At 47.2% G+C, this 13726-nt stretch overlaps 1 protein-coding gene across 7 annotated transcripts in view; it reads right to left on the bottom strand.

The window, feature by feature from the left end:
* Positions 1 to 13726, bottom strand: part of Wwox (WW domain-containing oxidoreductase) — a 913078-nt gene that overhangs the window by 509950 nt on the left and 389402 nt on the right. For 2 of the 7 annotated variants that reach the window (XM_006531510.4, XM_011248556.2), the window contains exon 9: positions 1249 to 1327. The exons of 4 other annotated variants lie outside the window; for them this stretch is intronic. In XM_006531510.4, coding sequence (XP_006531573.1) covers positions 1249 to 1327 — 79 coding nt within the window. Of the gene's footprint in view, positions 1 to 1248; positions 1328 to 4657; positions 5091 to 13726 lie in introns of those variants that run through there. One more of the 7 variants, XM_011248557.3, reaches the window with a different exon arrangement.

The raw sequence follows: 13726 nt of genomic DNA, 5'->3' as shown, positions 1-13726 counted from the left end.
CACTCATTTATAACAATGAATAAATCTTTTAAAATTACAATAAAAATCCAATAAAGGGAATTCCAAAAGAATCAGGATGGGCAGTGTGGAATGCCGGTGAGATGCAGAGTCTAAGCCCGCTGGGGCCAGATGAGCGCTACTGGGAATTTACTGCTACATTCAGATGCTTGCTTAGCATTCACATAAACCTGAGTCCAATCCTCAGTACACGTATATGGGTGTGAACACCCATACCTGTAATCCTGCACCCAGAAGGAAGAGGCAGGAAGATCAGGTGTTCAAGGTCATGCTACTCCTGTAGCAAGTTTGGGACCAGCCTGGATACACGAGGCCCTGCCTTGAAATCACAAAAAGGCAGGATGGAGAGTGCTGTAAAACATGTGTCCCATAAGCGTGAAGACCTGAACTCAGTTCCCAGATCCCTCACACAAAGCAGGAAATGGGGTCGTGTGTTTATGATCTGAGCTCTGGGGAAATCAGAGACTACAGGATTCCTGGAGCTTGCTGAGCAGACAGCCTAACCTAATTGATGCACTGGTGGAAGGCCAAAGGGAGGAGGGACACCTAAGGTTGGTCTCTGACCTCCATGTGTACATATGCACACATGCACCTATACATGCTTGTACACCCAAATAGAAAGGAAGGAAAGAAGGAAGGAAGGAAGGAAGGAAGGAAGGAAGGAAGGAAGGAAGGAAGGAAGAAAGGAAGAAAGAAAGAAAGAAAGAAAGAAAGAAAGAAAGAAGAAAGGAAGGAAGGAAGAGAGAAAGAAAGAAAGAGAGAGAGAGAGAGAGAGAGAGAGAGAGAGAGAGAGAGAGAGAGAGGAGAAGGAAGGAAGGAAGGAAGAAACAAACCAAACAACCAACCCCGGACTATTACAGTCAGATCCTTATACCAGCAGGCACATGTACTTCCTGGCACATACCTGGCCCGGGCCATGTAAGCCAGGCCTCCTTTCCAACTCTAGTGGTAACAAAGGCAGAAACACAAGACAAGGAGTCTCTGTGTCTCCCTCCTCATCTTCCCCCCTTATATTGGTTCCCTGACTCCCTGCAAACCAGAGATGAGAACTACCTCCACGCCCTAAGCACGTGAATGCTCCCACTCTTGTCCCTTCTGAAGTGTGCATAATCTCGCAGCTATAATAAATTCAGGAGCTCTCAGAAAAACAAAACAAAACAAAACAAAACAAAAAAAAACCCTGCATTTAGTTCTCTATCATTAAGCGTTGGCTTGCATGGTTAGCCTTACCTGAAACCCCAGCCTGCAGCAGAAAACACCCATTTTCCATAAGTGAACTAGAATCTGACCTCTGAACAGCCAAAATGTACTGAAATGAAACAGAAATACATTCATTTGGCGAGAGGCTCCCTCGACTAACATTTTTTTTTTTTTTGGTAATGCCACACGGCTCCCCATTCTCACATATGAGCATCATATATTGTAATACGGAACAGCTATTGACTGGCGCTGAGGTGAATACCCACACATATTGACCTTGGAGGTAAATATTGACGGAGACAAAGGTAAAATCAATGCTTACCTTGAGGGATAATAAATCTGGATATCTATTGAAATAAGAAGTCGATCGGCATATTGTTATAAACACTTACGGTTATCGTCACTTGCGTGCGTGCGTTTGTACACTGGGTGGCCGGTGGCTGGTCTCTAGAAGAATGGAGCCAGACGTGCCTTCTCCTCAGCGTAATTACAGGCACCTCAGTTTGGTCGGCCACATTCGGCTTGTGAGGTTGATAACTCTAGGCATTCCTCTCTGTAGGAGTTTAACCTGCATCTCCAGAAAGCTTCTAGAATTGTTTGCATTTGGATAATTCAGACTCTTCTCTCAATAACGGGAAAGACTGACATGTGAGCTCCCCGATCCGGGTTGGTAAGCCTGGCCTTTGCGAGCTCACGTGACTCGTTAGCTTTCCAAAGATGAATCCAGAACTCGGCTGTGGGCCGTCGAGATGGTTCAGCAGGTTTAGAACTCAAGACTCTTTGAAACCTGGAGTCTTGAGTTCAAGTCTTGGAACTCACGTAAAGGTAGGAGGAGAGAACCAGCTACATAGAGTTGCCCTCTAACCTCCATACGTGCACCATGTGATGACATACAAACATACATCCCTACCCCAACACATACAATAGTAAATAAAACTTAAAGTTGTCTGGTGTTGACTTTGGAATGAGTCTTCCACACCAGTGTCTTGCTAAGGAGACTCAACCTGGTCTCCTGGGGATAGAGGTAAAGGTCAGAGAACGGGGAAGGCAGAATGTAGGAGGAAGGAGACCAAAAGGCTCAGGACGAGCCTCCACAGGACGATGGTGAGAGCCGAGTCCTCAGTAGCACTGAGTACCATCCTGCCTGAGGGCAGGTCCAGAGAGATGTGGTGTGTCGGAAGGCTTCAGGGAAACACTCCCCTGTTCACATGAGGCCAGAAGGCGCTTCCTCCATCCACGGGCTGTCTGATGACAGTGCTGGGCACAGCTACAGCAGTGAATAACCCACCACAGAGGCAGAAGCTGATGCTATCTGCTCTGTTCTTTGACCGTGCCAACTCTCTCCTGCAGCTGAGTGGCACATGCTGTCCCACTATGGGGGAGGAGCCCTGAGCGCTGGGCTGGTGTTTGACTGCACTTTGGTTCACCTCAGCGCACCAGAGCAGGTGTTCTGGTTTATACGTTTCATATGCGGTAAGACACCACACTGGGAATGCCAAGGGTTTGGGCAGCGACTGGTACTCTGTAGATTCGGGTGGGAAGCTGCTTTCTTAAACTGCTTCTCTGAAGGCAGAGCAGGCCCACCTTTCACCTGAGGCTTCCATGAGGATCTGGAAGTCCTGTACTGCAGATGAATCCCACGAGAACTAGTGCTCATCTTCTCCACTTGGTCTTCCAATTCCTTCAGGCAATGTCTAGGGCCCTGTCCCCTCCTTACTCTCTTCAGAAGCCTCAGGTTTTGAGACCTTGCCCTGAATGGCAAACTTTTTCTGTAGGCTTTAACTTCTCTAGACATAGCTACAAGAGTACCTGCCTATGTCTCTCTACCCTGGGCTCTGCCATCCATCAACACACTTGGCGCTATGTGTTTTTCTCCTCTAACCTGCTCCTTGGAAAGTCCCACCTACCTCCCCAGCAGGGACAGCCCAATTTAGTCTTCAAAAAGCATCTCAACTGACAGTAAAGTTGAGGGCTGCTGCCTGAGCTCTTTGTGATCCTCATTTATATCCTCCACAGGACTTCCAGAGAATATTACACACTCTAATGTGTAATATATAGTATGTAGATATACATACATATACATACATACATACATATATACACATATACATACATATATACATACACACATATATATACATACATATACATGAGGAGAGGAGGAGGAAGAGGAGGAGGAAGAGGAGGAGGAAGAGAAGGAGAAGAAAGAAAAGAGAAGAGAAGAGAAGAGAAGAGAAGAGAAGAGAAGAGAAGAGAAGAGAAGAGAAGAAAAGAATCTACATGCTCGCTAGTTGCCATAAGAAACACTAGTCACAAACACCATCAAACTTGAGTGTTCAAATACAGTTGGTAGCAGGCTGGGCAGTAGTGATGCACGCCTTTAATCCTAGCACTCAGGAGGCAGAGGCAGGAGGATCTCTGTGAGTTCAAGGCCAGCCTGGTCTACAAATTGATTCCAGGACAGCCAGGGTTACACAGAGAAACATTTCCTTGAAAAACCAGAGTGGGGAGGAGTGTAATTGGCAGCCAAAGAGATTCAGATAAAGGCAGGAGAGGCCCATGGGTATCTGACGAGGCCGGCATTAGGTGGCTGCCTTGGATGGTGTGCGTGTCTAGGCAAGGTGGCAATGCTCTCCGGAAGAGCCTTGTGCACTGCCTACTGAGCAGTACAGGAAAAAAGGAAGAAGTTAATCACTTTCTGGGAAAGCCAATTCTTCTTCCTCCACCCCACCCCACCCTTTTGTTTCTCCTCCAATCCCACTTTCACAATCACTACCATCATCAACATCATCAACACCATCAGCATCACCACCACAATCTGCAAATGTAGGGAATCCTGGACTTTTCCAAAGAGTCCTTTCTGGATTTAGCTCTTTATGTGTAGCACCATGTTCGGCTACAAAGTGATGCCGGCAGGCCCAGTGAGATGGCTCTAAATAAAGTCACTTGCCACCCAGCTAGATGACCTGAGCTTAATCCCTGCAACCCATATGCCCACATGTTAGAAGGAAAGAAACGATTCCAAACTTGTCCCCAGACCTTCCCAGGCACACTATGTTGTGCAATGACCCACCCACAAACCTACATACATACCTTTTGTTGTTGTTTTAATTTTAAGGGGCATTTCTGAGGCAGGAGAGATGATTCACTGAGTTAAAGCACTTACCATCAAGACTAATAACCTGTCATCTGACCTGTACACATGGCATGACCCCCACTAATACATAGGTGAATGGAATAAATGAAATGACGCTAGATGAACTCCCAACATTGGCTCAGTGTTGGCATCAGGACCACCCAAACCTATGATATCATATAGGTGACAGTGCGACCAACAGACCTGTTGTCAAGATGACAGCTACCATGTTCCCAGAATACACTTGGCTCACCTCCCACTTTTACCTGCATTATGTCATTTTCCATATAAGTAAGGAGAACGCCCCTCCCTCTCTCTCCTCTCCTCTCTCTTCTTTCTGCTGCCGCCTTGTCTCTCCCTCCCAATAAAACCTCTTCACAGGGAACTGTCTTGGCCTAGTGTGCTGTTGAGAGGCGACCCGCCATTCTAACGCATCACTCAGCACACATGCCTGGCATTAGATAGCACCCGGGAAACCCAGGAGTTGATCAGAGTAAACATCCCATAAAGACCAAAGACTCTTAAGTTCTCTGCCTCAAAGGGGTCATCCTCACAGAAAGTGAACTAAGCGTTCCTCCATGCGGCTTTGCTAACTTAGGCGATTCGACCAAGGAGAGAATTTCACCATCTGTACGGAGCACCTTGGGGCGACTTCAAAACTGACGTCTGGGGCTCAGGAAATGGCTCCGTGAGTAGAGGCTCTTGCTGCACAAACCTGATGACCTGGGTTCAAAACCTGCAACTCACACAAGAAGGAAGAGAACTCACTCCTGAAAGTTGTCCTCTAGCAGTAAGTGAGCACATGCGCTCTCTCTCTCTCTCTCTCTCTCTCTCTCTCTCTCTCTCTCACACACACACACACACACACACACACACACACACACACAAACACACACACAATAACACCAATATAAAAACTATAAAGAAAATAACCCTCAGCTATCAAAAAGATCAGATTTTTCTGTTGCACAGGGGCTTGTGACAGCAAGGCTTTCTAGGATGCAGAGTAGCCCCATCCCGTCCCCTGGGTTCAGAATAAGCATTTGCCAGTGGGCATCCTCAAGAGGTATGGTGCCAATTTTACAAAATGGCCCGAATCTTCATTATCTGTACTCAAAGCCCCAGGAGTCAGGCCTCCTGTTTGCCAAGTGCCCAACCTGTTCAGTTTAGGACTATTGTCATGTGGAGAGTGCTTCAGGGCTTCCTCAGGAGCTGCCCTGGAGACTTCCTTTTACCCAGTCCCCTGGTCAATCCTGACCATACCCTGTACCAGCACAAGGCCCGCAGGCATCCCTGCAAAAAGGCTAGGGTGGTGCAACAGCCCTTGGGTGGGCAGGCAAAGTTCCCCAATGTTCAGTTCATTTCTAGTATAGCTTCGGCAACTGCAAATGAGCAGCTTAAGTCCCTTGTAAACACTCTTGCCTTTTCCAAGAAGGGAGGCAACTGTGTGTGTGTGTGTGTGTGTGTGTGTGCTGGGGGTGGAGTGCTTGATTCACATAACCGTGGGCAAAGAGCAGGATATTGATACTACCTAAGAGACTTAATGTTTCCTGACAGCCATGGTTTGGCTCTCGTTGGGACCCATCCCACATCTAACAGGAGGGAGATGTTGATCAGAGATGGCGAACAGTTCAAGACTGACTCCACTGCCCAGACTGTGCTCACACCTCGCCATGTCCAAGGCAGGGCAATGGCCGTCGACCGAGCAGCTCTCGAGTTGGGCCCTTCCTTGACTCTGCTTCCCATTTCCAGTACCCCGGAATGTCCCGAGTGTCCAGTGCCAAAGACAGTGACATTTCTTCTGGTCAACCTCTCTGTTTACAGTAATCGAGGCAAGGCGGTGAGCGGCCCAGGATGCCGCCGAGTGATCGCTTGTTTTTTGAGATAATCAATAAGACACTTATCTTGAAAGATTCATGCAAGTTTGGAATCAATTATGAATGGGATGATGATAAAACTCGATAGGAGAGTTGCTGTATGGGTTGTTTTTCAAACTCTTATCTGAGAGTTGGGCTCCATTTTGTGTTGGTTTCTCTGAAATGTCATAAAAATTTTACGACGTGCGCTAACTACATTACATCATTACCAAATAGCGAGATTTCCACATGCCTTAGTGGGGATTTTTCAAACTCGCACTGTAGAGTCTTGGGATGGTATCCTGAAGAATTACAAGTGTGGGCAGAGCTTCCATCAAGAGGAAGGAGAGATGAGGTGTGGTATTTAGGGAGCCCAAAATGCACCTGATCTGAAAGGAATGTGTCCCTGCTGATAGGCAGATGTCCCTGGGTATATCATTTGGCTATATTATATTTAACTTTTCTCGATCAAAATTCCCCATGTCAAAAAGCACAGTGGTATCTTCACCCTGGCACTCTAGAAGAAAACAAAACAAAACAAAAACAAAGATTATCCTAGGCCTAGTATATTCCCAAATGCACAGAAGGCCGTCAGGAAGTGTCATTCATTCCTAATGCCATAACTCCGGCTGGTGCACCATGAATAAATTATTGAATATTTCATCCCATATTTTCTAACTTTTGTGCATGTGTGTGAGTGCAGTGTTGCAGTATGGAGACAGGATCTACCTTTATAGTTCAGGCTGACCTTGAACTCACGAGCTTGCTATCATCTCCCAAATGCTGGGAATACAGGCGTATGGCACCAACATACCCAGCCTGGTTTCTCACTTGTAACCTGGAGAGCAGGAACTGTACAGCGCAAGGCTGTTGAGGAAGTAAATTCAATACTGAGCAGCACAGCATCTGATATAGCAACCGAGAGATGGGATGGCGTGCCAGCTTGCATTCAGCAGGAGGAACAAAATGGAAGAGCCGGAGATCTGCTCCATGTATAAGGAAGGACACAGAGGCCTGGGGGGACTTGACTCAGGTCACTGGAACAGTGACATCATGAGGAGGTTGTGACACGTGGTCCAGACAGGTGGGAAGGCTTGCAGCTAGAATCGGGTGCACAAGACAAGACAATCCAGGAGTGGAGGAATAATGTGAGGTCAGTGGACGTAGCGAGAGTATTCATGACAACAGGGGATTTGCCTTGGTCTGGGGGGGTGGAGGCAGGGAAAGGACAGGGACTGGGTCTCTAGGAGCCAACTGTAGTCAAGTGACTTGAAAGGAACCAAATGACTCAAGGACTTTCGGTGACCGCCATGGGAAAGAGAAGCGGAAGACAGAGAGTACTGAGAGCCTCCTTGGGGGCTGACTGGCTAACAGCAATTCTCTGTTGCCATCAAAACTCCAAATTGGCAGCGGAGGGTGGGGGTTGGGGGGTTGGCACATGCACGGACTCAGCTTTGGAACGGGAGTCCAAGGCGGTGTGGGTCAACTCCTCCACTAAAAGGCTCACCCTCGTGTGGGACAGAACAGAAGGCACCAAGGGCCCCAGCTTTCTGGTCAGCAGCCAGGGCACCGATCCCCATTCAGCACGGGATCCTCCCCAGTACAGAAGCACTTCTCCTCCTGGCCCTAAATAGAGCTCGCAGATGACATTTCGTGGACCACACTGTTGAAGCCGTCCCTGTGGTCAGAAATAGCCCCGGGGTGGTCAGACCCACAGCCTCGGAAATCGGACACTATATTTAGTTCACGCAGACACGGCTGAAGGATTTCTTTTTTACGTTCAGGTTTTGAGTAGCAGATCTGTAACTGCCTTTGCATAGTCCCAGGGCTTAGGCCTGAGGAGAATGGGGCCAAGCAGCCAGGTCAACCCAGCTTTGCCACTCCAGTCTCAGCCACCCTCAGGGCATATCAGTTGTTGGAGAAACCATCAGTTTGGTTGAGGCAGGAGGAGAACTCCCTCAGTTTTACTCTGTGCTATGGCTGATGTGTACCTGATACACAGACACTGTGTGTTCAGCCTCACGGATGGGCACGTGTGTGTACGCCCACGGATTCACATCATCCAAGGTGATGGATACGCAGAGTGCCGGAAGACTACCACCCCGCCCCCAGGCGGTGATCACTACCTTTTAGCAAGGTGAGCTCTGTTCTGATGAAGCCAGGCCTGCGTTTGACTTTTATACAAGCAGTGTCAATGACTAGATAACTCATGTCAAGCATCTAGCAGCACACCTGCCACCATATACTGGGCCGTATCCTGGGCTCTTGTTGGATGCTGGGTTCAGAATAATCTTTCTGTTTAATCCTGAATGTGAACCCAGCAGAGAAGCCATGGTATCCCTGCTTGACTAAAGAGGAGCTGGGAGCCAACCAAGTTTAAATGGTGAAACCCAGGACCCTGAGCACAGAGATGAGCATACTAGGGCTCACGACCTAAGAGTGCAGATGCCAGTTTCTCGGCAAACATGAACTCTTTGGTTTGTTTGTTTGTTTGTTTGTTTGTTTGTTTGTTTTCTCAGTGCAGGGGCTGAACCCAGAGTATCGCTCAGGTCAGATAGGTGCTTTACTGTTAACACTATTTCCAGCTCGAAAAGTTAGAGCAGTCTGCATGGTTTCATTCAAGTTTTGGCCGTGCTAGAGATTGAACATGGGATCTGGAGCATGATAGGCAAATGATCGACCACTGAGATACATTCCTTGCTTCAGTTATTTTCATTTTCGTTTATTCATACATGCATGCGTATAAGCATTGAGAGCTGTCCTCTACCTGACATGTGGAGGTCAGAGGACAGCTTGTCTTGTGTGTGCTGCTTTACTCCTTCCACCATGTGGGTCCTGGAGATTAAACTCTGATCATCAGGGTTGGTATATAGAGTCTTTACCCGCTGAACCATCTCGCTGGCTACCCTATTAGTTTTGTCACACCATCCATGGCAACAAACATTAGGCTAGGCGCAGCAATTGTGTTACTTGCTCTTCTCAAGGCTGTGAGAAAAATATGTGGGAAGATCAACTTAAGGAAGGGGTTCTTTTCGCTCTCAGGTTGAGGGTATAGTCAGTCATGGCGGGGGAAGTCATGGCAGCAGGAGCGCGAGGAAGCCGGTCACATGGCACCCATAGTCAGCACTGAGAATGAGACGGATGTCAGTGCTCAGCTCACTTTCTTCCACTTGGCCCAGGATCCCAGCCGCCTGGGAGAGCGTAGCCCACATTTGCGATAGGCTTTTCCACCTTAGGTCACTGAACCTAGACATTTCCTCACAAGCATCCCAGCAGGTTTGTCTCCTGGGTGAGTCTATTTCCTCTCAAATTGACGGTCAATACTAGCCATCACAATGAGAACGTGATAACGATGCTACCAGGCCTCACATTGATGCTGAGGAAACCAAGTTGATCAAGCCAGGCCGGGCCCTTGACTTCATGGATCTTAAACTCTGGTGCAGAAGATAGAAAAGAAACAGTTTTAGCTGAATCCTGCGACCACAGAGGGAGGGATATGCTACTGTGGGCTTCTGTGAATGTGGAAGCTCGGGCAACGTTCAGAGAACAAGCAGACAAGCAGGCTGGGAACCTTTAGCAATGTCACACAGCCGTGATGTGAAGGAGCCTCACGCATTTGCCCGCTAGGCATGCAGTACTAACTGGTTTTGCTCTAAGGAAGCTCAAGTGCATCTGCAGTAGACGCCTCAAAAATAGCCTTTCAAAGGCAGCTTTGCCCTTGACTCTTGCTTCTGCATGTCAAAAGCACTCAACTCAGAGCCTCTGGATTACCAATCCTACCTCTAGGGATGCAGGTCCCAAGCCCTTCCCCTATGCTCCCACATCGAATTATCATGCCGTCATTCAGGTAGCACCATCTTGGGAGGGAGGATGTACACCTCTGACACTTGCAGCCTCTCCTAGGAGCTCCTTCCCAGTACACATTGCCACACAGCCTGCAATCTGCAGTCTATTTCGTAACAAGAGATTCTGCTGCAGGAAACAGATAAATCTCTTCTGAGTAGAGAGCCATTAGGAGGACATTTATTGGAAGACATCATAGTGGCCCCTGATCTGACACTGGGCAGCCTGAGTTCTACAATGGCTCCATAAAGCAGGACTGAGGTCATCAGAATTACCCTGAGAGACCAACTTGCGCTTTGAAGCCAGCGTTGCCTGTACCGGGCAGGGAGGGACCCATGCTAGCTCTGGCCCTGGCTCTGCCTGCTCCTGTTGTTGAGCCACGGGGCCCAGCAGCTGTCTGGGCGTGGAGACTAGGATATTAGAAAACACACATTTTTTTCCCAAACATTTAGAAGATGCTCCAAGGAAAAGACTCACAAGAACAAATATTTCAAGGGTAAAGGACCCACTTCCTCTGACTCCTGTCTCACTCAAGAGCTCTGTGCAGAGATAAGAGCACTGAATTCCTGCTTTTCTCCCTCGCAGGAGAATAGTTTAAATGTGCATTCGGTGTACAATGAATGCTGACGATTGTGACATCTCTAGGGCAGGGACTTGCTTTTTCCTCCATCTTAACCTTCCCTTCCTCCTCTTCTTTCCAGCTTTTATTTATTTTATTTTACATGTATACGTTTTTTTTTTCTTTTCCCCTCTCATGAATGACTGTGTACCACACGAGGGCCGGGTTCCCACAATGGCCATAAATGCATCCTATCCCCTGGAGTTACATGTGGTTATAAATCAGCACATGGGTGCTGGAAGAGCCCCAATCGTTCTTAACCACGGAGCCATCTCTCTAGCCCAAGGGCAGGACCAGATGTTTTCATCATCTCTGTGTTTCGACACCCGCAGAGTTCAGGCACACAGGAAGTCCTCAGTACATCAGTGAAAGGGCCTAACACAAGTGACCTGGGGAAGACTAGGTCACAGGGACATTTTGCAAACAATTGCACGAACAGAAATGACCCAGATGAAGTACGTCTAGTGACCAACATAAAGACCCTCCTATGAACTAGTTCACTATGAAGCACAGGGTCATGTGCTTTGCTGCTTAATGATTAAAGACGAAACAGACACCCAGGTGAGACTGAGATTCTACTGACAAACAAATAATGGACCAATGATATTTCTGTAAAATCATCATTGGTCAACAGAGAATCAGAAACAAACAACATCCAGTTGCACGCCCCATAACCCCCACTACTCAAAAGGCCGAGAAAGGAGGTTTACAAGTTCAAGGCTCTCTTGACTAGAATATGTGAAGTTTGAGCATCAGTTCCCAATACTACCAATGGAAAGAGAAAAGAGAGAGAGAGAGAGAGAGAGACAGAGAGAGAGACAGAGAGAGAGACAGAGAGAGAGACAGACAAAGAGAGAGAGAGAAAATACCAGACACCTAAGATAGTAGATGGTTTTTGTTTAGCTAAATGTTTTAAATCACCCGCCCCTATGGCACCTGTGTGCATTCTCATTCCGTGTGTATGATGTATATGGGTGTATGTGTTATTGTATATGTGAACATGTGTGTCCATGCACATATATGTACCTGTATGTAGAGGCCAGAGCTCAGTGTTGGGAGTCTTCCCCTCTGCCTTTCAGTTTTTGAGAGTCTCTCGATGAACCTGGAGCTCACTAGCTCATCAAGACCAGCTGGCCCATGAGCACCAGAGACTTTATCTCTCTGCCTCCTCAGAGCACATCTTCACAACTGCAGGACAATGGCTTCATTGACAGAGCCACCCTCCCAGTTCCCCAAATTTTTAGAAAGGTCTTTACACACCGAAGTCAAGTGTATGTAAGTAAGTTGGGCAACAACTGACGTGGGAATGTGACTTTTGGAAAAATAACTCTTGACACCTAAGAAGACACAAATCTATCCTATTGATGGGGTGCGTACTTTGCTACAGTGCCGTCTATGTTAATATAATTTCTATCTACACTCAACAGCAACCTCAAGTGACAAGCATGGCCTAGCGGAGCAGCAATGGCTGTCCAAAGTATAGATCTCACTTCATTTTCTACCTTCACCTGACACGCTCTGGCCAGGTATTGACCACTGAGAGGCGTTCTTCTGGCCGTAAATGCGATCAATAACTCACTCAAGTGGAACATACAACTGTACATTTTCTGCTTATAAAGAGCCATGGATAATCAGCGCTGATTATAGCTCAGAGAGACCAAAGACACTCGAGTGCGTGCTGTCCCTTCTCGGAGGACTAACCTGAAGATGATCTTTGCCTTGCCTACAAATGAAATATTTAAAACATTGTTTTGATGGCCCGAGGTATGCCTGACATATTTGTCGATTTTTCGCAGATGCGAGGAGTGATTAGATTTGGGGGTCAGTTGCGATAAGGTCATCTGGAGACCACGCATTTTAATTTCAAATTCGGGACGACAAACCCGATAAGCAAAACTTTATGAAATAAAAGGATATGAAATCAACTTACGTGACTAGTTGGTATGGGAAGAACTTTTGTATTAAGTCCTGTTATCTAAAGGGGACCTGGTATTACAAGAGAGAATTTCCCTGACAAATAACCTTGATGTGCTAAGGCACAGACAGTATGCTGCTGGGAAGGACTTCCGTTCATGGCAGCCTGGGTTCTCTGTGGGGAGAACAAATGGGGCAAGGTGTTTATTGGTCAAGAACATATTCATAGGGCTGGAGAGGTGGCTCAGTGGATAAAGACCTTATTACCCAAAAGTGAAGACCTTGAACTTGTACCTAAAGAACCCATGGAAAGCTAGGCCTTTTAGGAAGCATCTATAATTGCAGCGCTCCTAGACGAGATGGGAAGCGGAGACTGGCAAATCCTCACACTCAGGGCCAGCTCGCCCGGTGGACACAGCAGCAAACAACAGAGGCCTAGTCTCAAGTTGGGTGAGAAAGCTGAAGACCAGCGCTCAAGGTCATCCTCTGGCCTCTATGCATATATATGCAGTAGCCTGCAAGTGCCCCCACCATACGTGGGACACCCGCCCCTCCCGCAGGTCACTTGATAGTCTAGACAGATCATCGCCATTAAGGTCTGAGGTGGCACGGCCAGCAGGTAGGTAGTGACAACTCCAAAGGGTTAAACTGTGAAGACAATGAGATGGCCTAGAAGTGCTTAAAACTCAATTAAAGTAAAACCAGCCCCTGTTAGCTCTCCACAGCCAGATTTAAGGCTCGTCCTGTATTATCTATTCATAGGAAAACCGGTGCAGCAATTGAATATTGAATTATGCTAACCCACTTTCTGAGCTCTAGAAGACGCTGGCTTCCAGCCCGATGAATACAATGGCCACATGCTTGAGACTTTTAATTATCTAATTAATGTAGTGTCAGTTTTGCAATTAGTTCAAATGACCATATGTAACTTTTTTTTCTTTTTAAGATTGGAGTTGTAAATATTTTTTAAAAAAAAACAATACTTGTTATATGTTGCATTAAAAAATTACCAGCCAGGCATCAGGTGGCGCACACCTTTAATCCCAGCACTCGGGAGGCAGAGGCAGGGGAATTTCTGAGTTCGAGGCCAGCCTGGTCTGCAAAGTGAGTTCTAGGACAGCCAGGGCTATACAGAGAAAC

Source organism: Mus musculus, chromosome 8 (genome assembly GCF_000001635.26).
Source record: "Mus musculus strain C57BL/6J chromosome 8, GRCm38.p6 C57BL/6J".
Taxonomy (NCBI): Eukaryota; Metazoa; Chordata; class Mammalia; order Rodentia; family Muridae; genus Mus; species Mus musculus.
Note: the sequence above shows the minus strand (reverse complement) of the source record. Positions and strands in the feature narration are given on the sequence as shown.